This window comes from Lemur catta, chromosome 16 (assembly GCF_020740605.2).
Source record: "Lemur catta isolate mLemCat1 chromosome 16, mLemCat1.pri, whole genome shotgun sequence".
Lineage (NCBI taxonomy): Eukaryota > Metazoa > Chordata > Mammalia > Primates > Lemuridae > Lemur > Lemur catta.
Genome location: NC_059143.1, coordinates 42,470,967 through 42,497,078, shown reverse-complemented (window position 1 = coordinate 42,497,078; position 26,112 = coordinate 42,470,967). Strand labels below are relative to the sequence as shown.

General features: G+C 40.7%; 1 protein-coding gene across 9 annotated transcripts in view; it reads right to left on the bottom strand.

Annotated features, from left to right (window-relative positions):
• NEDD4L (NEDD4 like E3 ubiquitin protein ligase) overlaps positions 1 to 26,112 on the bottom strand; it is a 312,200-nt gene that overhangs the window by 120,278 nt on the left and 165,810 nt on the right. For 8 of the 9 annotated variants that reach the window (XM_045527442.1, XM_045527439.1, XM_045527441.1 and 5 more), the window contains 3 exons: positions 21,895 to 21,976; positions 18,942 to 18,980; positions 16,465 to 16,518 (listed from right to left, as the gene is read on the bottom strand). In XM_045527442.1, coding sequence (XP_045383398.1) covers positions 16,465 to 16,518; positions 18,942 to 18,980; positions 21,895 to 21,976 — 175 coding nt within the window. Of the gene's footprint in view, positions 1 to 11,885; positions 12,176 to 16,464; positions 16,519 to 18,941; positions 18,981 to 21,894; positions 21,977 to 26,112 lie in introns of those variants that run through there. The other variant, XM_045527447.1, reaches the window with a different exon arrangement.

Genomic DNA, 26,112 nt, shown 5'->3' with positions numbered 1-26,112 from the left:
CGATGATCGATGTGCACTTCTGCAACCGCCTCCCCGCTCTGGCCCTCCTGCTCCTGCCTTGCCCTCCATCCCACACCATGGCCAGTGTGGTCCACGAAGACAAAAACAGGACCTCAGTAGCCACTCCCCGACTCAAGCCCTTCCTGTGGCCCTCCACCTCCATGTCCTGCATGGTGGCCCTGTGCAACCTGCCTTCCCCATGACCATTCCCTCTTCAAAACCTCTGTGTCCCATCCCAGTGCACCCGACTCTCCAAGCACACTTGGCACTCGAGAGCTTTGCACTTAATTCTTTTCCTCTGTCTGGAAGGGTCCCCTCCCAGCTCTCTACATGGCCTGCCCATCACCGCTTCGTGTAGGCCTTCCCTAGCTACTGCAGGTAAACCCTGAATGGGCCACACCCCATGTCCCTGCACCCTGCTATTCCCTGTGACACAGTCATCTAACACAGTAACTGTTACACATTTATTCCCTTCATCTGTCTCCCTGCTACCAGAATGTAAGTTGCAAGAGGGCAGAGTTTCTGTTTTGTTCACTGCTGTATACTCAGAACTTAGAATGGTGCCTGGCATGCAGTAGGAGCTCACTGAATTCATATACTAAATGTTGATCACCTTATCTACTAGTGACACCACAAGATGTCTCGTCAGTCTCTGGAGGGCCCAACTGGAGAGTTCTACCCATTCATTCAAGCAGCAGCGAAGCTGCACCTGTGAGAACTGGCAGCAGACCTCAATCTATGGCACATATTGAGCATTTTAACTTTTTCCTGTAATGTCCTGATTTTGCTTCTTGGGAACACTTCTGGCATCACCAGTAATACTTCGTATGGGTTCCATGGTATCATTAAATTTTCTGGCATTGCACTAAACATGATGAAAAATACACAATACACAAGAACCATGAGAGATCACTTTTTACTACAATATGCAATTTAATGGAGAGACTAGAACTGAAGGTTCTGGAAAAGGTATAAGTAAATATTATGGTTGCCTGAGTCAGAATTGCATGGCTTTCTCCTTCAACCCGACATCAGTTCTCTCCTAAGTACTCCTACAAAACACGGACACTGAAATGAAGATCATCAATACTTAGAGCCATCCAGTCTTCCTCTGTTCTATTATCAGGATATACACATTAGGTACAGAATTATATTTTTACTTCACTGCTTCAGTTCTTCAAATTAAGGCTGTTCTTTAATCCAAAGGCAACAAAAAGAGAGTGTGCGTGTACCTGTGAGACAATAGATTTTTCAATCATTAAAAAAACAAACCCCCAAACAAACAGAAAAACCCCACACAACCTTCTTCCAAAAAAATTCCTAATTACTTAAATAATTTAACCTAAGTCCTTGGTTTAAAAAAACCCAAACTTCCTCCCCCCGACCCTGACCCCCAGATTATGGTGTTTTTCTAGATTAAGCAACTAGAGACTTCCATCGCTCCAAGATGAACTTTTTGTCTCTTTCTACGTCCCTTTTTATAAACTGTATTATTCATTAGTCACACCTACCTTTGGCTTCTAGACACCCTCAGAATGACCTTGGCAGGATTTTTGCTGTGTCATGGTCAATATACACCTGATCGATGCCTACGGTCCCTTCCAGGGTTCCGCCAATTAGGCCAATGTTGTTGTTGTCTAATTTTTCCCAGGGTTCTTCTGTTAGATCAGAAGCTCGCTGAAAGCAGTAAACTACTAAAGGAGAAATGGGCCACCCTTATGTTACCTCAATAACTCTCTCATTTGTACGCAATTTTTCTCTTTGAAGTAAAAGAAATAGCTCCTTGGGGATAAGGACAGTTCCTACATCCCTCAAACGCTACGTGTCCTTCACAAGTTTAAAACGTGCATCTGATGTAAAACACCTCTCTGCCAAGAGAAAGCAAACCACTCGTCAGTGCTCCTCCTAGAGACCCAAGTCCCAAGTTCCTTGGGAGTTGTTCCTTGTTATGATTTCATGAGATTCTAGCATTACCCCTAAGGTAACAGGTCTTCACTGGGGTTTTAGAGTACTTGATTTTTAAATATGAAATATGAACAATTTTCTGTAAATTGTAAATTAAGCTCCAAGTTAAGTGGCAATCTGAACTCAGGAGATTAATACCTAACAATTAGAATTGGTACATTTCAAAGTACTAAATTATGTTAACTTCAGAAAGCATATTCTTGTGACCCTAGAGCTGCGGTCCCCACCTGCCCCTGGGCTGCAGAGCAGAACCTGGTCTGTGGCCTGTTAGACATCGGGTGCTAGAGCTCCGCAGCTCCCTCCCTCCGACCCCCCAATCCCAAAAAACTGTCTTCCATGAAACTTAGGAAGGCGGGGAGAGGGTGCACAGCAGGAGGTGAGCAGTGGGGCAGCAAACCAAGAATCTTCATCTGTACTTACGGCAGCTCCCACTGCTGGCATAGCCACCTGAGCTCTACCCCCCCACACCCCCAGTCCCTGGAAAAACTGTCTTCCATGAAACTGGTCCCTGGTGCCAAAAAGGTCGGGGACCGCTGTCCTGGAGGTTTCATGAGCAAAAAATAATGACCCATAAAATTACCAACTGACCTATTCTACATATGGATTGGCTGAAATTAAAATTTCAAAGTTTAAAATACTGGGTGGCAAGTATGCTGCAGAAAAGATGAAAAGCATTCATTTCTCAAAAGGTTTAATGGCTTAGATCTGGATGTAACTGCACAATCCCCAAATTATTTTAACAGTAGCCAGTAATCTTAACATTTCTTTCCATCAGTCTGTTCTTCCCTTGTAACTTTATGAAAAGCAAAGCTACTGCAAAAGCAGAGAATAAAAAGCCTTTTTAAAAAGGCTTCTGCTTAGATTTGTGACTTCATCTGGATTAACTCTAACACTTTAAAACACAAGGATTTGGTTCATATAATTGGCCTTATCATGTTTGAATACTTAAATGATGAAAAATCGCCCCAAAGTCATATCTATGAATACAACCACCAGCTATTTGAGTATACTATTTTTCAACCACAAAGTGTCCAATTTTATGCATTCTGGTTATTTTCTATTGTTATAATGCAAATGTATAGTGAAGAAACCTGGGAGTTGGATTTTCTGCCCTTATTGTTAATCCCTTTGTGTGAGTCACCTACACACAAGTACTTCTCAACACAGCAAAGGTAGAGTCAGGAGGGTGAAGAACCCTCAATATTTTTCTAGTATTTACTAGAACTTTCACTACACAGATATAGCCCACTGGCCAAAATACATCATTACCAGACACTAAGAAGATACACTATATGAGAAACTCCCATTACACTAAGAAAAACATCTGTTGTTTTCCTCATTTTATTATTTTATTCATGGTTCAGAAATTTAATAGTTTTATATGGCTGAATCTGTCCAACTTTTGCAATTTCCTTTTCTGCTTCCAAAGTTAGGAATGTACCATCCTTCACAGATCTGATACTCAGTTTTAACTGCTTTTTATTCTATCATGTGAAACATTTTACATGAAATTATTGAACTTATCTCGATCTTAACTGAGTGCTTGGTTTAGGTTGTAGATCCAATCAGTATTAAGATCTTTTTCCCCAATGATTATATCCACATATGATTCAATATAGTGTATATGAATGGTGGAAATGTAGGCTTTATTTCCTTATTTTTTAATAAATCTAAATGCATAGAATTTTTAAGTGTATGTACTTAACAGAATTAAGATAACATTTCCCATATTATAATGCAGAGTAAGAGTTAGCATTTTCATTGTCATTTCAAACAAAAAGAAATGCAGAGAAGTGTTAAGCATATTCATTTCTTTAGTTCTTCAGGATAAACTCTCCACTGCATACATAAACAGTGAATAGTGTCAAACTCTATAAAGAAAGCTTACTCATCCTCTGTTCCAGTTATGATCCTACAATATAATACAATGAAAGTGACAGTCACCTTTCATTCCTCTACTACGCCCATTCAATGGCAGGCACTGTATCTTGGTATTTCTTTGTCCTCAGCCTGGCCCAGGCAGGTGCTCAGAGAACAGCTCTGCAGAAGACTGGCCGGCAAGGAAGGAATTCATTCAACCCCACATTTGATGGAAAGGAGTGTGTGTTTGTGATGACGACACCCAAAAATTCTTCAGTGACATTTCACATTAAAAAATAATTTGTGGAAATCTGCTAATCATGAACAAAGCAATTCTTGGGCAAATGTGGTCACCAATTTCCCAGCAGGCACTTCCACCTTCAGTCTTCTGATGAGGCTCCTCCCACTGAGCCACTGAGATGAATCTGGTCATCTTTCAGCATCCAGTTCCAATCTTGCCCCTCCATGACATCGCTCCTGTCTCTCCCAGCCTGTGCGTGAGCAACCTGTCGCTGGCTGCCCGTGCTGGGTTTCGGCCCTTGCTCGGTCCTGCTATGGGGAGTAAAGGCTTCTGCTGGGTTGGCCCCGCCTCAGCTGTCTCTGTCTGCAGAGGTGAAAGCTCTAGAAACCAGGCTTCCCAAACATCTCTATTTCCAACATCAAGAAGGACAGCACTTCAGATGTAGTTATTCAAAAATAATTTCACACTTGAGAGATAAAAAGAGTAGCATTGCAAAAGAGTCTCTCAGGGTTGATTCATGGGTACAAAACTAAAGTTAGAAGGAATAAGTTCCAGAGTTAAGACGAATTTATTGTATATTTCAAAACAGACAGGAGATTTGGAATGTTCCCAACACAAAGAAATGATAAATGTTTGATCTGATATCCCAATGACCCTGATTTGATCATTATACATTGTATGCATGTCTCAGGATGTCACATGTATCCCATAAACACGTACAACCATTATGTATATATCAATTTTTTTTAAAAGCAAAGCGGTTTCCTCATTTTTAAAATGAAATGAACTGGCCTACATAATTTCCACAGCTCTGTAAGTCTTTGAAACCTAAAATTTATAAATGACCCGTGCATACCAGCTGGAAAATACTGCTGGACTGCATAATGCAGGAGCATCTCCTGCTAATATAATTTCCACCGAGGGTAAAAGCAGGCCTTAGGCACACCAAGTCCTCAGCATTACTGTGTCCTTACCTTCCCCACCTAGCCTAGCTGCCCTAATAATGCATGCTGATGTCTGTAACATTGTATCTGGGTTTTTAAAAAGCATGCTAATATGAATAACATTTTATCAGGATTTTTAAAAAGCATGCTAATGTGTATAATACTGTATCAGGATTTTTAAAAAGCAAAACCTCTATAATAAGAAAGAGGTAAATTCAAATTATATATTAAAAAAATTAAAATGTTTAAAGTTGTATTACAACTTAGTATCTCTTTTTTTCAAGTGGCAAAGCACATCAGTAAGATGCCATTTTGAACAGATATTACACTAAGGCCTTGTAACTGGTGAGGAAGACAATACAAAAGAACCCTAGAGCTGTGCTGTTAGCTTACAGTGTTCAACTGGAGCCAATGCCTTAAAGTTAGAGAGAAATGTTAGTTCTGCAATGTAACTTTTAGCCTAAAAAACTCCTGGATTTGGAAAAGTGCTACGTTGTTTGGTTGGAACTTAATATGTACATTTCAGTATTTTTGTTCTACTTCAAGTTTTATCTTCACAAATAGATTTCTAAAATTTGGACCAAATCAGTTTTTTTTTTCTCCATGAGATAAATACCTAGTCATGTATTTTAAAAGAACATGAGAATAAACTCAAGAAGTATGATTTATTATGAAGCTTTAAAATGTCTCTCAAGATGTGTGAGTCATTAAATATATTTTTAAAAATCCACCTGCTGTTCTTGATTGACCTATAGCAAGTGAGGAGAAACTGTAATCTATAGGAAACTATTTGAACCCCCAAGTACTTAATATGTTTAGTAACATCCTCAGCCCATCCCAGCCCCTCAAAGAAAGAAACAAGCAGGGTAACAAATGATGCTGTGGGTTGAAAGTAGATTCCTCAAAGTCATTGCGTGGGGAAGTAAAAGCCACTTGACTCACCGTGAGCTATAAAAATTAAGCTCAAAAGAAGGGCGTGTAAACTCCAGGAACCTGCTGAAAGGCAGATATGTCTGGGGAAATTCTGGTCTCTTGCTACCTGAAGGAATTTCCTCCCTTCAGCTTACTGAGTAACAAACACGGAATGGTTTCAAAGAATAGGCAGGTTGGGCAGGCACATAAAGGAACTGATACAAAGTATCTGGATAATCAAAGTGTAGCAACAGTCAAGCCAGAGAAAGCAGGGTCCCTCCTTCCAGCCCAATTTATCATACTGTACTTTTATTTGTCCCTCCACAAGGAGATTTGAGTACTTTACTCAAAAGTGTCAGGACACTCCGTGGTTCTAAAATGATCGGGGTATAAAAAGCAGGCTTCTTGAAATTCAATCTACTCCATCCTGAAAAATAAACTTCCTGTCAAAACGTGGTGATGCCTAGAGACCAGGCAAGTGTCCATTCAGGACAGAGCACAAAACCAGCCAGGACATCAGGGACTTAGGTTCAGGCCCACTCACATCATGCCACCTGTCTCACTTATTTATCACCCTCTGTATCCCAGTTTGCCCAAGTAAGCCACGGCTGAATAATCTAGAGATTCAAACAGGGAACTCCAGGGAGAACATTATGCATTCATGACGTACACTGAGTCAAGACTTACACAACTCTTTCAATAATCTCCATTTGCCCAGAAGTTCACAGACATTTTGCAATATCTACTTTTGCTAATATTTTCAACTCTCCATCCTTTTGGCCTTTTAAATTTCCAATCCAGAGCGGGGCATACAGAGCAGGTGGACTATTTGGTGCTCTCTTTTGTGCAGGGCAGGGACTACTAAGCTGCTTGGTGTGAATTAAGGAAACTATTGAATAGAAGATTGCACACAGGATAATAAACCTCTGAATAATCACCAGCCAACGCTGGATTGGGTTTTCCAAGCTTCTTTTGGCATTTACAGAGGAAATTTAGACATTCTGGTATCCACACATGGAATCAACAGTTTCAACACTATCTATGAACTTCCTGTTTGTTCTTCCCAATTACTGCAAATGTCTTGGTAGTATAATTAAGACTTAAAAAGATAAATGTATTTCAGATAGCTAATATACCCCCTCAGTAATTATATGCAGTCAATTATTTTTATTTAAAAATTTGCTTGATAATTGCAAGTTGCCCAAGCAGCGCTACCATTTAGATTAGCCTCAACTATACAGAAATATCCATCAATTACACAGAAACCATCAACTATATAAAAACAGCCAACATTTATTACACTTCAAGATAATTTTCTCATGGAATAAATTTCTTCTGGTACTGTGAACTTTTATGTATAGATAACAAATTCCTTATTAGCACATATTACAAATTTGGAGATTTATTTCAATGACTAGGAACTGTGCCTCCAGGCTTGGCCAAGAGAAGCAGCTGCAACATTTATGGGAACCCTCTAAAAGGCAGTATCTAAAATAAGGCGTATTCCAAAATATCTGATTTTTAAATGACACAATGTGGAAATTTTGTACAGCTAACACTGCACTGCTTCTCAAAAGCCTGAGTCTATAAGGAGTACAAGTAAACTTAACCACTGGAAACGTTATAGCAAAATGACATGGCAAAAATGTAACATGTCAGAAATGCCAGCCAAAAAGTTTTAAAGTTTCAAAAATCAACACAGTAAATATAATTAAAGGTCCTTTTCTACAACACATAACTCACAAATAATCGATTCTTTTCAAGGACTGCATTCGGTGCTAAGACAAATACTCAGGGAAAATGAGATGACAGCAGAAAGGACATCAAAGCTGGCTATTAAACATTTCCAGGTAAGCCATAAACGCATGCTGTCCTTGTGTCGAATGCCATGCAGATCAAAAAGTGTTCACAGTTAACCTAATTAACCTCCCAGGGGAAAGACATATATTATAGACATGTAGATCATCAAGCAGGTACATCCACAGATATTGCCTCATTTAAACCTAACTATGAACTTATGTGCTGGACATTTTTATCTTCATTTTTACTGATGAGAAAACAGGCTTAGAGAGGGAGTTTAACCACCCCAGGCCTCAAAGCCAGTAAACTGCCGAGGCTAGACTGGCTCTTCCGTCCCCAAAGCTGCCTTCTCTCTCCGTTAGGACACTGCTGCAAGGCCACAAATGGAGTTATCATCTCCCAACTTTCCAGCAAAAATGTCACATCACAGAAAGCATTAAACTGCTTCGTGGCTTCACACATGCTTTTTAACTGCACAAGGATATATATGTTTTCTCATCATACATGCATGAAGTTAACACACCTGACGACAACATGACAGACCTTCATCTCAAACAGTGAAATGACACTATTTCACACAACAGTTGGGAAGGCCAAAGGAGACAATGCGACAGTCATACACACTAGGGAAATAAATGAAAGCATTCTTCAAATTGTGAAATGCCATAGATACACGAACTGTCACTGTTTACGAACACATATTGGTGTCAACTCTGTGTACTGCCTACACAACTTTTCAAAACATCCCTGAAAATAGTTGAAATTTTAAGTCACATAATATCAGGTTATTCTCATACATGACCACAGAGTAAGAGAGATCATTACTATAAGCACAAGGAAAAACAAGTTTATAGATTCCAATCAGAAACCAAGTCAATGAAAGAAATACTCCTTGTTTCTCTTATCTATTACGATGTTGTGTTTTCAAATAAAGGGGTGGTTAATGCATTTGATATTTATAGAGTTATTTTTTTAGGGTAAAAAAGAGACACTAATATTAATGTTAAAAATTTTCTGTATATTAAAACTATTTTTTGTAAAAGTGACTAAAATTTTCCCCAAATGAAAACAATTTGGATATTCATTTGTTATTCAGTAAAATAAATTTTTAATCACAAAAGGTTACCACACTACTTCTGTAAAGTATGTGTCCATTGAGAGGACACAGAGAAAAGTTCACAGAGCCTGGGCTGGAAGGAAAAAAGGAATATTCTCTGTCCTGTAAGTACCAGGTGTTAGAATTCTTGTTTTTTGGCCCCTCTGGGCTCTCCTTCCTCTGTTTACTTTACAAACTCTGTGTCAGCAAGAAACTGAGATAGTCCCTGAAACTTTCCAAGTAACTAGTGTAATGTTATATATACACAGTAGACCTTAAACGCTTAATTGCATTAACAGGATTAGAAAACTGGCTCCTGGAACTTGTAAAATACAGAGCATACCAGTTAATATGCACAAAATGGTGTTTAAAGGGGGCAAAAATGCTGGTAACTGCTGGCCCAACTTCGCCTGAATAACTCTAATGCAGTTAAGAGGCTCAACCGAACCAAATAACCCAAAAACTAATTTAAGAAAATAATTTAAATTACTAATAATGCCTGAACTGATCAGTTCTAAGATTTCTGAAATACTTTAACTGATCGTAACTGATTATAATTGATATGAGTATAAGAATTAATTCTCCTTTACTGATGGTGACAGACCAGGTGGGAAATCTATCATCACAAGGGGTTCCTGTATTTTTACTAAGAATTTAGCTGGTTAACATTTTTTGGAGTCATGTTACATTTTAGATTTAGTCATGGCAGGATGTTTAGGAGGCACAGATAAAAGTACTCAACAACTTAACCTTGTAGTAAGGTCTAAGGCATAGCTAATGGAATATGAGCACTTTTGTCAAAGGAATCCCGAGTGGTATTCCCAGATCAAGAAAGATTTTCCATAATATTCAAATACCAGACTGTAATCAATTTTTCAATTTTCTCATGTAAACTTAATGAAATGTCCTTCTGACCAAAGCAGCGGATATTTGAAACGCCAAAAAAGCTTGGTGGCAGCCAGACTGTAGACGCCCAAGTGAATGTTTTCCTTCAAGATAAATAAGGCCGTGGCAGCTGCTGCCTACACTTAACACCCCTGTCCATATGAAACGAGTACAAAGCCGCTGAATGGAGCAGACGGTTTTGTTAGCGACCAGTTTTGGTTTTGTTTTTTAAAGAAAAAAAGCTTTTGCTTAAAAGAAAACCAGCCTACTAACCATGTACTAATTTATGTATGTGTATAAAAATACATATATACGAAAATGCAAACTACTCTTCACTAGCTGGAACTTACTCTCCAAGAAAAGGTCTTTGTTCCAGAATTTATATTTCCAAATTTGTAGCAATTTGTTTTCCACTACATAGTCCTTGCAGCAAGTTAGAATAGCTCTTGTAAGTAAAGTTCTCATAATTTTTAGTATATTCCATTTGCTTGCTAATTACATTAGAAACTTCAAACTAAGTGAAATTTTCGTTCTATAAATCCATTTTTTCCTCTACATCTGGTGTACAAAATGATTTTAGTTTCTGGTAATATAATTGAATAGTTGTCAAAACTTTAGGAAATGCATTTTTGTCAATCTTCATTGGACCATGCTGGTCCAAGTCAGCATGGAATTGTGCTGCTGAACAAAAGCCTACAAGTGCCATGATGGTAATTTCTTGGAGCAGGGATTAAAAGTGACTATAATAACAAAACTCTATTGAAATTTGTACCATTGTACAATAAATGGTATGGGTTCACACCAAGACAAAGCACTTAGCCATTTCCTAATAAAAGAGTTTGAGATAATAAAGGAAAGAACATATGGAAGGAAAGAGAAGAAAATTATATTATTTTGCATCTGGCATCTGATTATACCTTCAAACTGGTGAAAGCAATGATGGAGCAGTGAAAACGTTTAATTGAATGACGACAAATATTTCTGAACACAAAGCAATAAAAGACAATAAAACTCTAGAGTAACACTCAGCCACCCATTTTCCAAAGGCACAATTCACAAGTGAATCCAAACAAAAAGTCCCCTAGATATTTCATCATCATATCTTTAAACTGGTAATCACATGAAATTCAGAGGGGAAAAAAATCTAATTCAAAATATAAGGAGCTTCTTCTTTAAGAAAGCACTCAATGGCTAGTGATTACTAGTAAAAGAAACTTAACTGATTAAACTTCTCATCCCACTCTAAACCATGGAAGCTGCAGAGTCATCATATGCCTGGTGGCGTTTGCAGCTGTCTTTCTGTACTCCATTTCACTGGAAGAGAGCGATCGAGAATACAGGAGCGGTAAAGGCCAGAATCTGTTCTAAGGCGTCTATTTCCACAGCTGGAGACAGGGCACTGGCTATTCTATATCCAGCATCCCGGCTTAGACACTCAAGTGGGCAGTGTTAAATTGCACACCACGCCATCTGACCACTAACAGTCCCCATCACAGCTTCCCCAGCCTTGGTCCACAAGCCAATCTGCTTCAAAAACACATCCCTTACTGTCCCACAAGCGACCACTACTCTTGTTCAGTATCACTTAATGGGACAAAACCCAAAAATTATATAACAAAGACGGACCCTGCCCCCAGCAAAAAGGTCATTAAGAAGAATGAATCAAACTTTACATACAGGTATTTTAATTATTAAGAGACTAAACTCCAGTCCTTTGCAATATCCTCACCTTTATCAGAACTGATTAGGTTTAAAGGAAAGTGCTGTCTCGGGTGGTATTTGCAAGTGGTTTTTTTAAATGTATTTACAACATCAACATGTTGGGGCACTGACTTGGCTTTTGGCAGATTAAAGCAATACATTTTTAAAATTCTCTTATTCAGAAGGATATTTAAAAAAGGGGGGGGAGTGTGTGTTTTGCTTGGACTTCCCCAATAAACAAAGCTCTTTGACTTTGAGGACCTAAAGAAAAGACATTTTCTTAAATGCGAACTAGTTTCGTGGACCTCTACCAAAATGCTGGACCACAAATCACCGCCCCAGAATGCGACCAAACACCAAGCTCCACTGGCCTGAGGCGGGGAAACTCCAGGAACACAAGGTGAAGTTTGTTTTAATGCTGCTGCAGCTTTCTGGGTTGAAATCAGTCCTTTCTCCCAGGGTAAACACGCCGCGAACTTACCGGGGCGTCGGCCCCCGTGGAAGCGGGGCTGGTGGCACTCTTGTCCTCGGGTGTCTGGGGAGCGTCTTCGGGCCCCCGAGTCACAAGAATTCTGAAATGCTGCTGCCCTGCGTTTTGATCTTGCCTAATCTTAAACGTGCACCCCTGACCCTGCGGAGTCCTCTCCACGGAATTCGTCCTGTGGATTTCGGGGGCCACCCTGCCAGCCCGAGGGGGCGTCTCCGGGGGTCCCCGGTCTTCCGTGGGGCTCCCTCGCTCGGCGCGGGGCTGGGTCGGGTACGAGGTGCTCCTCTCCAGCCGAATGCGGGGATACCTCACCAGCCTGTCGCCTTTCGTGCCGGTAAAGCCAAAATTGAAGTCACCGCCCAGCCCCGGAGCGCCCTGTTGGGGCTGCTGCAGCTGGAAGACAAAGCACCGCTTGCTGGAGCTTCCGGAAGCATCTGGGACGTGCTGCAGGGACCAGCGCCGGGGCTCGGGCGCCGCGGGGCCGCCCTGGCCGTCGGGGCCGAGGGGCAGCAGCCTCGCCGGGCGCACGTCGGCGCTGGAGGCGCGGTGCTGCAGGCGCAGGCCCGGCCCGGCCTCCCCGGCGCTGTCCAGCGGGCCAGGGCCCCGCACGCGGCCGCACGTGCCGTTGGCCTCGAGCCCCAGGTCGCGGGCCGCCCTGGGGGGGGAGCTCGCGGGGGTGTCCCTGGGCGAGGGCTCCCGCGAGCCGCTCTTCGGCGAGGCCCTCGCTGCGACGGTGGCCTGGTCCCCGAGGTCGGCCGCCGCGCACGGGGGCCTGTCGTCGGGGCCCTCGGGCGGCCCGCAGCCGTCCGTGGCCCCGTCCGAGGCTTTGCGCTGCAGGGAGATCTGCACCGACGAGCTGCGGGTGGGGCGGGCGTCGAGGCTGGTCAGGAGCTGCGGGATGAACATGGACGAGCTCCGCTTGAGCGCGCCCACGCCCCCCCGCAGGCCGCCGCCGTCCTCCGCGCCGTGCGGGGCGAAGGGGTGCGGGCTGCTCCTCCGCGGCAGGGTGTGGAATGCCATGAAAAAGTCCTCTTCTCTCTCCTGGTCTAGGATCTCTGATTCGGGGGCTGTGTTGCTGCGACCAGAGCCAAAATGAAACCGAAGCCGATGGGCCATGGTGACCAGGGGGGCCGGGAGGCAGAGGGCGAGCGGCAACAACAGGCCCGGCGCTGCCAGAAGTCAAAAACCAAAGACACAAACTCCACGAAAAAGTGTCCCATCTGCCAAACCGTTAGCACTGCAGCACCAAGAGCGACAGATAGCAGAAATAACCCAAGTGGCAAGCGGCATTCCAGGCATGATTGGGTAAGAGCAAAAAGCTCTCATCCGAACTGTGACAGAGGGTAGGGTGGCCAGGACCACATGACCGCGCTCTCCCCCTCCAATGCCAGCTTGTGGACGGAGTGGAGTTTTCCCCCCTCTCGCTCTCATTTTTTTTTTTTAAACAGCAAGAGCCTGAAACAGCACCTTCCCAGCTGCTGCTTTTCCATCAGAAAGGAGTGGCCCCAGCAGGGACCTCTCACAGCTGACTAAGGCAGCAAACACACTGCAAGCCTTGCTGCTATAAATCTAAACCACATCACATTCACAGGACATTTCTTTCCCAAGTAAGCAGCGCGCTGGGAGTCTGTCTCTCTTTAACCAGCAGTACGAGGGACCTGGCATTAAACACACGCACACGGCATTTCCCCCCCGCCCCCCACCAAACAATGACAAGTAAAATATGGCTTGGCTGCCGGTAAACCCTTTCACGGGCACGGGATGCTACGTTTCCAGTTATTTATGATATCACTACCCTACCATGACGGAATGTAAACTAATAAAACGTACTATAAATACGAACACACCCCCCACAGAACTAGTGTCCCTTTAATGCTAAATAATTAGACAATGATCTGCAAGTAACAAAATAGCTAAGTGGAGGTGCGGAGGGGCACAACTTACTACACAGCCAGTTGGCAGTCGGGTCTGCCTCCTGCTACCACAGCATTTTTCATGTAAAAGGTCTGCATGCGCGTATAACTCACATATGATTGTCAGACACGTAAGTACCAGAAAAAAACGAACCCAGCTGGAGAAAACATTGACGCCCATATGTCAGGTAGGAGGGAACCCCCCCTCCAAAAAAAAAAGGGAGAAAATTGAGAAAGGGTGTGCATTTGGTTTTTGTAATAATTTAACTTAAATACCATACAGAAGAAAGGCTGCCTAGAGCTGACTGCTTTCCAGTAAGAAATCGGTAATGTTACCACGGTTGGGATACAAACATGGAATCTTGCTATGCTTGCAAAGGGCCAAAAAGGACCCAAGAAATAAAAGTGCACATTCAAAAAAATGTCAGCAGATTTGTAGCTGACTTGGAAAAATTCTGTGTGTTTTAAACTTACTATTTTCTATGACCCAGAAACATCAGCTATTTAACAAAGAGGTTTATTTAGGAGGGGGTAAAAAAAAAATAGGAGGGGAAAATACCAAGCTGCAAAGAGTGACAAAAAGTTTATTTTAAAATCTGCAAAGCATGACTTTGTCAACAGCTCTGGAGTCCAGGGTGTGGAGGATTAACCCTATGTTTACATACATCCCAACCTGTTTTCTAAAAGCATGTGTTTTTAGAATGCCAAAAATGACCTCTAAGAGAGAAATGGAAACTAGTTTACTTAATGCTAAAACCTCCAGATACTACTATAGTCACGTACTGCCTTCACTGGATTGATAGCCAACAAAGGAAACACCACTGCCAGCATTCTTTGCATACTAACAACACTGCAGATGGCCCAGGGCAAAGCTAGGTAATAATATTATAAAACACAATTTTTCAGACAGCTTGTATTCACACAGGATTTCTCAAAAGTTTTGCCTTCAAAGCTCTTTTTGGTTTGGAAGTATAGTTTTGGACCCATGGCAAGATCATCTCAACAACAGTCATTATTTGAAATATGGAAATGGGAAATAATGTTTTAACAGTGAATCTCTCTTAATAGAAGAAAATTAATGAATTAAAACACATCGGCTAAGAGGCAATTTTTCCCTCAAACTTGACCCTTTCTTCACCTTAAAGAAGAGTTATTATATTCCATAAATCAGAGAAAAAGGAGTGGTGTATGGATGCACCCGTGTCTCCAGGGACTTAACGCCACTGTCGAATCCTGCTTAATTCATGCAGGCCCTGCTGGATGAGAGACAGGCAAGAACTCCACCCTCAGCAGAATTTCTCATTCAATTTAACAAGAAAGTAACTTCATGCATGCAACAAAAGTGATTTAGTTATTCTGTACTACTAATTGTCACCCAAGGGTCAAAATGTAGAGTTCAATGCATAGCCACCAAGATCCCATATTTTTAACAGAAAACATATTAGGGTGGTAAGGCAGAATCTGTTAGTTTTCTATTTTGGAGAATACTACCAAGTATATGAGATTAAATGCATTCCCAAATTCTATAATAAGGATGACAGGCCTGGCTGTTCAACACCGCGGGACTGAGACTTAGGAGACCAGCAGGTTGGACCCTGGCGCTTCCACTGACTGACTTGTTTAAATTATGTAAAAGCTCTAGACTTGAGTTCTCTCATCTATAAGAACAGAGAGTTAAATGGGTTGTTTTATAAGCTTCCTCCAGATCAAATATTCTACCAACCTCACACTATTAAAAAAATTTCAAAGTTCAACTAAATTCTGCAGAAAGAAAGGTTCATAAGGACACTCCTTTTAACCAATCAACATACCTAAGTTCTAGGCGAGGTAAATTTGAGAATTACTGACTGCGCTGAGTTATAATACCAGTTCTGAGGGGAACTTAAGGACTTAATATAACATGACTGTGTTCATTCATACTTGGAACACTTGGCTTAGGGGTGGCTCCATGTATACATCCTAGTTAGTTAGAAAGCAAAATGCTTTAAGCCGAAGTTGCTTCTAAAATTCCATTTCTAAAATGAAATCTTAGTTATATCAGTTATATATGTCACTTTCTATATATATATATCAATCTAAATTAATTAAATGTTAGCTTATATCAGTTATATGCCTCAGGCATATCTCTGGTTCTCTCAAGGTACTTTCTAAGGATCTCTCTTGAGAAAGTACCACTTTTCAAATATAGCTTAAATTTCCCTGCTAAATGTAGATTAACTTTTTGCTATAGGCCATTAATTAGCTTTTTATTTTCCCAGAAACAATCACTATGGCTTTGCTTATGCGTTGCAGAGTTACAGTGTGGCTTATATCCTAAAACTCTGCAAGGTGTGTTTACATGCCCGGTAGCCTCTTTACAGATTTGCCTGCCGTCTGTACTCCCAACACAAAAGCATAAGCACATGGGCTAATCTGTTGCCAGTGCCTTTCACTTATATCAACTGCAATAAAAATACACATATATACAAATAAATTTTCTACCCTAGCAATACAAAAGCATTTTTTAGAAATGTCAAACTAGTAATGGGACGAAAATAGTCTTCTTTTTGAGCACATACACTGTCCTAAGTACAACATAAATACAGAGTTGTAAAGACACCGGTCCGAAAATCCAGTTTATAAAAAAACGAAGCAAAATTCAAAAACAGGGACACACTTACCAATCTGTTTTCATCAAATACTTCAAAGAGGAGTCTGTGATTAGATGGGTTTACCTATAAGGGTAAAAGAGTATTTTTTAAAGGAGCAGAAGTCATTTGAACAATGAAATAAGAGAAAGAATTAAAATACTGCTTTATAATGCAAACCATTAAATTGTGTAATATGTAACAATTCACCTACTCTTCTGGAAATTCTGTGTCTACTAAAGCAAAATTTCTACTACTGATTTCTATATTACTCTCCCCCTAATTTAGACATATCAAAAGAAGAAAAGGCTCTTAGCTGTTTTTCTAAAATAAAAAAGGCTAATTCTAAATAACTTTAAGGAGTTCCTAGCCTCCTTTATAAAAGACCACCTCACACTTACAGACCAAGGTCACATCCTCACAAAGGTCTATGCCTAAGGAAAACTCTTAGGCCTAACAGTAATAGAAGTAATGATAAAAATGAAAAAAATAGTAACAGCAGCTATTTACAACTGTGTGCCTATTTTTTAGGCACTGTCTCCTTCTTAAATATCAACAATACATGATCTCATTTAATCCTCACAGCAATCCTGTGACATATAACTATCACCCCAATTTTACCAATGAGGAGCCGAGACCCTGAGGGTGATGTACCTTGCCCAAGAGCACACAGCTAGTGTGCAGGGCAACCAGGACCCGCACCTGTATGGCACACCTGTCTCCAAAGCTTAGACTGTGATTAGAAAGACCAGAAATAACAGATGCCCTACTTCCAGCAATGTGGGGCCAATGTCAGAGCTACTGGGATTTTAATGTCTTTTTGCTTCTTTCACTTTACCAAAACCTCACCAAAACGGCCCGTATCATCATCCACACTTGGGTATCATTTACTAAGTACAACCATGTGTGTGACCAGGTGCTACGTGTTCTCATTTACATCATTGCGTGTAAATCCTGGAAACAGCCCTAACAAGGATGGACTTCTCTCTCCTACATGAGAGATAAGGAGATGGAGAGTGCTCAGGTGGCTTTTCCAGGGTCACAAAGGCTGTAAATGGTAAAGCCAGAGATGTGACCCAGGTCTCCTGTTACTAGGCCTTGGCTGTTTTATGACGGGGAGTGGAATGAAGTAATATTTGACAGTACAAGACAGAGAGCTCGACTTGTACTTCTGGCCACTTGGTTTGCCTATAGCTTAACGACAGCGCAAACAGATGGACAGTGGGTTTGCTGTCTCTTTAGAAGCTCTGTGGCTGCTAACCAATCCATCCACAGCCTATAGGCAGGAACTGGCACGTAGTAGGTACTCAATTAAGATTTGTAGGATCAATAAAAACAAAAGCCTTAAAAAAAACACAAAATCAGAATTTAAATATATCTGTAGCCAAGATTAGTTGGAAAAAGTTTTAGATGTACTAACATTTACATAATTATGGCCAAAGTGTTCAACTGAAAGAACTCTATATAATTCAGAGTTTCACAAGTAGAAAGCTTATCTGAGAGTTAACTAAGCACCCATCAGCCCCAATTAGCCTTCCAGTCTTTCACAGAGTAATTTAAAATACATCTGGTGGAGGCCACACATAGGATCTCACCACGTATTAAAATATCAGTGCCATATTTCAGCTCTGAACATAATAGAAAACAGATTCTGCATATAGTAATCCAAGTCTGAAACACAAAAATACTATTGTGATTGAAAGAAGGAAATCAGGACCAATAAGTCTAATGGCAGTATTATTATTATCTGGGATTGTGCACTAATCAGAAGATCTTACTTGGGGATAAGCAGCTTTAAATATCACAGTCACACAATTAAAATATCTTCATTTTGAAGGGAAAAACCTTTCTTTCAAAGAAATAGCTGAGCTATTTAATATTTCCCAAATTTTGGTAACAAAACACAGCAAAATCACAACGGCTCACTAATAAGAAATCTTTGCCAATTCACAGAATTCAGTTATTTCTCCATAAAGCTATTCTAAATATTAAATATAAAAGATTTAGGGAATTTTACCTAATTCAGCCATACTCAGAGTCCAGAAGTAATATATTACACATATACACACTAAATATGTGAATTACAAAAATTTTCCTTCCTACCTGGTTCATAATTGGCAATTTTTATACTTCTTTTTAATATGTTGCTGCTAGTGTTTTACTCTAAAATAAGTCATAACCTATGTCTCATAGAATTACACTGTTTTAAATTATATTTTATCCTATTTTTTAAAGACAAGCTGAGTTGAAAAGATATAATATGGTATTTGGATAACTTTGTTTTTATTTCCCCAAAACATCCCCAAATGGAACAAGTCCAAATTTTGTGACCACTACTCACAGTCTTTCAAAATTCAGGACACATTAAGAGGCTACCTAGCCATTTTTCATCCCAAAAGGAATTTCTTGTTAAAAATGTACCAGCTTTCTCTCAATATGAATCTAGATATAAAATATATCAAATCTAGATATCAATAACAATTATTACCCCCCCAAAATGAAACACTTACTCTAAAGTAGAATTCTTCATTCCATTTAGGGTTCAGCGTCTGGAAGAGAAATTATCTTGTAATATTTTTTACAGTCTTTGAAACATTTACTAATACAATTCAGTCTACATATTTGCTTAAACATTTTTCTTGATTAAAAAAACAGCTAAGAGATTTTCAAAACGGCAATAAAAGCATTTCGTCAATTATTTAAGACTATTCTATAAACCAAACTAGAGGGGGAGGGAGTATATTTATGAAACCGATGATTCACAGATATGAAACCATAAATTGCAGGCTATCACCAGAAAAAACAGCAGGGACATACAAACAGCCATCCTCACGAAAATATAAAAATTTCCTTCAAGAAATTAGCACTGATATGATTATTTTATCAAGAAGGAAATTAACTTTGTTGACTTCCCCTCTACCTGCTACAAATGTGTTTTGGAGAGCAATGGAGTAGGTAGGAGACGGCTGAAAGTGTTCATTATTTATATAAATATTGAAATCTAAACATTTTATAGAGAACAATATTAATGAGCACATTTTATAACCAGGAAAAAAAAAACCCTGCCAGTGATAAGCCAAAAGGGAATTTTTTTCCTAAAATAACCAGGTTAAAAAATACTTGCCTACTTATCCTTCAATCCTCCTCTCCCTCTATCCATCCACCCATCAATCTATTGAAACATACACCTCATAAGAACAAGGCAAAGATAATTTTGTCATCGGAATGGACTAAAGACAGGCTGCCAAATATCCTTCAAAACTAAGATGAAGCCCATTCTGTGAAGGAATATGTATGTGTGTGCATTTGCACATGCCTAATACTTCTAAACACGGCTCTTAAAAATTATATGTAAAAAACTGAGACCGGAAAATCACCATCTCACCAGCATCTACAGAAATTTTTTAGTCAAAATGTTATTTGCCTTTATCAACCTATTTCCTTTTACATACCGGTTCAGGAAGAAGTTTCTCTTAAAAAAAAAAAAAAAAAAAAAGCAATACAGCACATCATAAAAATATAAAACATAGAACTCGTATTAACACTGGACTGGCATTTTAAAAAATCAGCACTTTCTCCACCCACAACTCCACAGTGAATCTAACCCTAAATAATGGGGTTTCACACTTTGCAACATGAACGGAGCCGGGGATGGTAATGCACAGGGGAGCCGGGAGCCCGGTGGCAGGCCTGGCCACCCCAGACTGCAGCGGTCCTTGGGGACAGCTGGGTGGAAATGCACACAGGAAATGACAGGCAAGGGAAGCAAACAACAACATGAGAGCACAAAACAAATAAAGAACCAGCCACAGCACCGTGAGGAGAGGAGGATGAGGGCACGAGGGCAGTTCTTCCACCCGAGAGCAGCACAGACATACGAACCAGGAGAAGCAGGGCAGCCCCAGCCACGGAGCTGCACGCTCTGCTGCGGGGAGGGAGGGAGAAGGAGGACCTCCCCTTGGAGGGAAATATATTGCAATAGCCCCAGTCGCCGGCTTTGGTCCTCAGCTCCACATCCAGCAAGGAACCAAGTCCCCTAGGGGGCTGCCTCGCTTGCAAGGATGCAAGGGGGCCCCCTGCTCGCCTGGTGGCTGAGCCAGCGACAGCGCCTAACAGGGGGAACAATGGCCTCCGTCCTTCGCAGGCATCCTCCCCACTAATCACAACACTGGCTCCCGTTTGCAAAACAGATTTTTAATGCCCGTCCCAATGGCAGGTGGAGGACATGCTGCAGCTACCGTGCCTTACACAAAATGACCCAGCCGTGGATCTGAGGTGTCTGCATAGCAGCAGGAGAGTTATTAATAGAATTTTTTAAAGCAATCATGCTGTCCAGGAAATGTTTAACAAAGTGTTAGACTAACCATTCCCCAAGGGAAAGGAAAAAAAATAGTAATCCATAAATAATACTAAAGCATAGAAGAAAACATGCATCTTCAGTAAAGCTCCCAAATATGGGGTAGATATCTGTATGTATTGTACATATGTATATAAATATATGGAGATAGGCAAGTTAAGATATAACTATGGATGCAAATCTTCAATGAAACATGTATATAAAACCTATGAAAATAAAACATATACATATATATACACATATAGTTTTATTATTAATATATTTTATGTTTTCATGTAGGTAACCCAGTATTTCTCCCCTTCCACTGGTAATAGTTGTTTCAAGTTACATCGTTCCTTTTGTGCCTACCAATACCACAAACCACTCCATTTCATTAAATGTATTTTAAATTATTTTTAGTTTCTTTATGAAAAATAACAAGCCAACTAGAACAACCCTCGTTTTACTATATTCTTTGCACAAAAAAAATTACTACTTGTAATAAGGCTGATTTTTAGAATACTGTTTTTACAGTCATTTAACTAAAAACCAGAATGGATATCTTGAGCTGATACTGAAAAGTTTTGGTCTATGGAGATCTTACAGATTTAATGCTGAAAATATGCTTGAAATAAAATACTGCCATTTTATCCTTAAAATATAAACTTCTACAAAACCAAATACAGTCATGTGTTGCATAACAATGGGGATATGTTCTGGCAAATGTGTCACTAGGCAATTTTGTCATTGTGGGATCACAGAGTGTACTTACACAAACCTAGATGATATAGCCTACTACACACCTAGGCTATATGGTATGGTTTATTGCTCCTAGGCCACAAACCTATATAGCAATGTTACTGTACTGAATACTGTAGGCAATTGTAACATAATGGTAAGTATCTGTGTATCTGAACATGTCTAAACATAGAAAGGGTACAGTAAAACTACGGTATAAAAGATAATCAGTGGTACACCTGTACAGCACAGCTCCATTATAATTTTATGGGACTACCATTGTATATGTGATCTATCACAGATTGAAAGGGTGTTATGCAGTGCATGACTGCACGTTCTTTAATTGGATTGATGACATCAATGAAATTTAGTAAAGGATAGAGACCTACCTTTTTAATTGTTTTTGTCTGCACCAACGCAAGTTCTCTATTCTCATCCGCTACGTACAACGAAAGTTTCACATATGGATCACTGCAAGAAAATATTTCAGATTTAACAGGATTATACTTTTAATTTAAAACAAAGTAGTTGAACCTAAATGAAAATGCATATATCAGTTAAAGTCCCAGCTCATGTTATTTCCACACACTGAGCAATAACATTTTTAACATGCCTACTACATCAGTATACTCTGAGAAAAGTTTCTATCAACCAGAGCCAATAATGTTTATTTAAAAGCAAATTAAAAAAAAGAAAAAGAAACCCACATTCTAACTTTAAAGATAATTTTCCCTATAATTCAAAATAATTAATCTGCTGTAGTTTTTTTAAACATAGATTCTGAAAAGATCAAAAGACATATTAAAAGGCATATAGAATTTATTCAGACTAGCAAAATTTTGCTAGAAAATTTAGTTTATATCTTATTCATATTCTTATTTCCAGTGTGTAAGCAATTAGTGGAGGTAAAACAGCCATTACCAGCACCTGCCATCTTACAGTAAGATAAAAAAAAAAATCCCCCAAAACTAAAGCCTAGAAATTCAAGAGAGATTTGCCTGAAGTTATAAATCTGAGTAAAGTCTAGATTAAATTTCAGGTTTCCTGACTACAAGTCCCAGAATTTCTTGCACACATCACACTATCTTTAATAATTATTTCCGTGGGAAACTGAAAACTTCTGGCAAGATGTATATTGAAACTATTACTTAATGTGGACTATCTACTAAGAGAGTTTAGTCCACTCATACTTTCTAGCATTGCTAACCCCGGGGTAGCTCAGATCTAGTCAAACTATCACTTTGTAAGAATTCGGGATCTAGGAGAATTCCTGTTTCACACTTGTGATCCTGAAAATCACAAAAAGGCTCTCATGTATTCAACCTCCGAATTTCCCCTCATCTGATTATCTATAGCTAATGATTTATTTCCATTAATCCATCATGTTAACTTCATGCAATTTGAGAATTATCCTTTAGTGGCTATACCAGGACTATTAACCCTTACTTTGCAACGTCCAAGATATTTCCAAAGATTATATAGAGTACCTTAAAATGCTGAGCCTCTGTTGATTTCTATTTGATATCTCAACTAATAAACATGCCATGAAACCCTTTAAGAGAAAAGTATGAAAAAAAGTTTGGTAGTAATAGGACTGTAGTCAATACCAAAAAACCCAAATCAAAGGTCTGAGAAAAATATTATTAGCGTATATGCATTATTTATTGCCCATAAAATGCATCTTAATAGAAGCTATGAAACATATCCTAAAAATTAAAAAATAAAAACATACGCAACAGAATTTGTTCTGTTCTGTTATCCCATTTTTAACATTCTGGTTTAGAAGATATGAGTCAATCTTGCCTCTTATCCATAAGCTATAAATCTTTATTTGGTTAAAGAACATCTAACCAGATGCACCCACTTCTCCTTATATGGAAATCCTCAGCATCAGAAAGATGAACCAAGAGCCAGCACCTTCCTGAGCACCTTCCTAAACGGGAGCTTGTGGTCTCGGGGATGAATCAGGTGTCAGTTTCCAGGTGAGTGATGCTCGGACTTTAGTGTATCAGAATCACCTGGAGGAGGGGGTGGTTGAAACACAGACTGCTGGGCCCCATGCCCAACGTTGAATTTGGCCTGGGGTGGAGCCCTAGCAATCTGCATTTCTATCAAGTTCCCACTGATGCTCACCAAGTGGTGTCTCCATGGCTCCCGATCCCAGAACCACCCAGAGAACCATTGTTCTAGATTTGTGTCTGAAAAGAGTCTTTTTTAGCTACATAAACTAAGATTTCTATTTCTAGGCACCAAGCTACTGCTTTAAAAAAATAAACAACAGAAAAAAAAAACACACACCTCAAGGCCTGATTTTCAATGTCACCTCAAGAACAGGCTCCCAGCATGCTGTGAAGGCGCCTGCACACACACACACACACACACACACACACACACACACACACACACGATCCCAGGTTGTAAGAAAGACCATAAACTCTGCTGCCATCTCTTTACACCCCTCGGCTATCATGATGCTGGCTACTATATAACTGCAATAAAGCGCTAAGCATTCACCTTAATAGAACATCCACATTCTTCCACTGGTCATTCATTTACCCCAGTCTGTATCCCTTGAATAGCTCACAGTAAGCGACACACGCAGGGGTGGGTGGTGTCTCAGTGTCAGACAGTATATGCCTTCCAGCTGTAATGAGGAAGTCGTATCTGAACATGTAACATCTCAAGTGCTCCTCCAGGTAGCTACTAAGCTATACTCAATCCATGAAAAATTGACCAAGAAACTTCCTGGAACAGAATTCAGCCAAAGGCCAAGGTGCCCGAGCCGGTTAAAGGATACTACGGTGTAAGTTTTACGGGAGGGGGAAACAGTCGCCCCAGATGGCTCCTCCCCCCTTTCTGCTGGTACTTAACTAGTCTTAACTCCAGCCTGTTCATGAATAAAATGGGAATGACAATTCCTAACTCGGGTCACTGGTAAGGATCAGAGAAAATTATGTACTAATATGAGTACCCAGTACAGTGCCAAACACACAGCGCAAGTGCCCCCATAAACCACAGCCATAATTGTTATTCTCTCCTCTCCTCTCTTTGGAGACACTTGAGGCTCTGTTGCTCCTTTTGACACCCTCCTCCTGCCGTGAGTACAGATTTGACGCTGATTACCTCACAGCACACACTGGGTGCCGGCCAACCACAGCCTGCTGAGTATTCCATGCTTCCTCATTCAGACCGTGTGGAAGCCCCTGGGGATCTCGGCAGAGATGATCACACTGGGAATCTGATTCACAACAAAGATCCCCAGAGCTCACTCTTGCCACCTACTTACTCTTCCAGTGGCTGTTGTTCAGTACAACTCAGGGTTAGCATTAGTAATGTGACTCATTAAGAAGCTCACCACCTGGTAGAAACATGTAGATTAGAAGAGAAATTCTAGTTTGCAAACCTTGTTTCCTCTGCTTAGTAAAGCTGTTTAGGCATCCCATGCCAATCTTCCTTTCAGCTTTTCCAAGGAGACAACAAAGTGGGACTAGGATTCAAACAAACTTGTATTTACTGAGTACCTACTACTCTATGCCAGGCTAGGAGACAAGCTCCAGAAATAAAAGACACTGTACTATCCCTGCCCATTTGAACGGAGCAGAGAGAAATAAAACAATGATTGTGACAAAGTACCCAGGAATGCAACAGCAGCAGCAACAGTCACTGATCTCTCACAAGCCAGAATCACCTGAAATCTGGGTGCCTGGCCCCAACCCAGACCTGCTAGATCAGAATCTCCAGGGTTAGGGTCTGGGGATCTGCTATGGGGTGTCCCAGGTGACCGCTGTGCACTGCTCCATCTGGGCACTGCTGCCAGAGAGGTGTCTGAAGGCCCACACAGGGCTGGGATGTCTGGGCCAAGAAAAAGGTGAGGGTTTTCCAGGCAGAAAGACCACAGGCTGGAGCTGGGGTTTGGAACACTGAAAAGTCTGGCACAGCTGTAGTTTAGGGCTCAGGAGCAAGGGCAGCCAGACATTCCTGCTGGGCTCGAATCCTGGCTCTCCTATTTGCAGCTCCACGACTTTGGGAAACTCACGTAGCCTCTCTGGGCCTTCACCATCTACGAAATGGGGGTCATAGCAGTATTTCCCTTGTAGGGAGACTATTGGGAAGATTAAAATTACAATAGTGCTGGACATATAGCAAGCACTAGAATGTTAGCCATCACCATCATCGTGGGGTTGTTGACGTACAGAAGATTCAAGATCAGATTCATTACAAGTAGACGAGAAACAGCAGGCACAGAGACCAGCCAGAAGGCTTCCGCACCAAAGAACGAGAAAGGTCTACACAGAGAGGTGGTGAGGATCAAAAAGAAAGGATTGCACACTCATTCAAAGATGGTATCAAAAGAACTGGGTGGCCAACTGAATGTGGCAGGTAGGTAGATTAAGAGGACAGGGGAGTCCACGTAAACCTCCAGATCTCAGGCTCTTGACAACTATGTCATTACACAAGGGGCTCTCAGATCTTTTGCTCCCTGCTCATGATGATGCATCTATATCCAAGTTTGCAAGCGCCCATCAAGTGACGATGGTCTGAGCTGTCTGCCATCAGAGGAGCCTAATAACTTGGTGCTATTTCAAGTGGCCTCCAAATCCACCTGT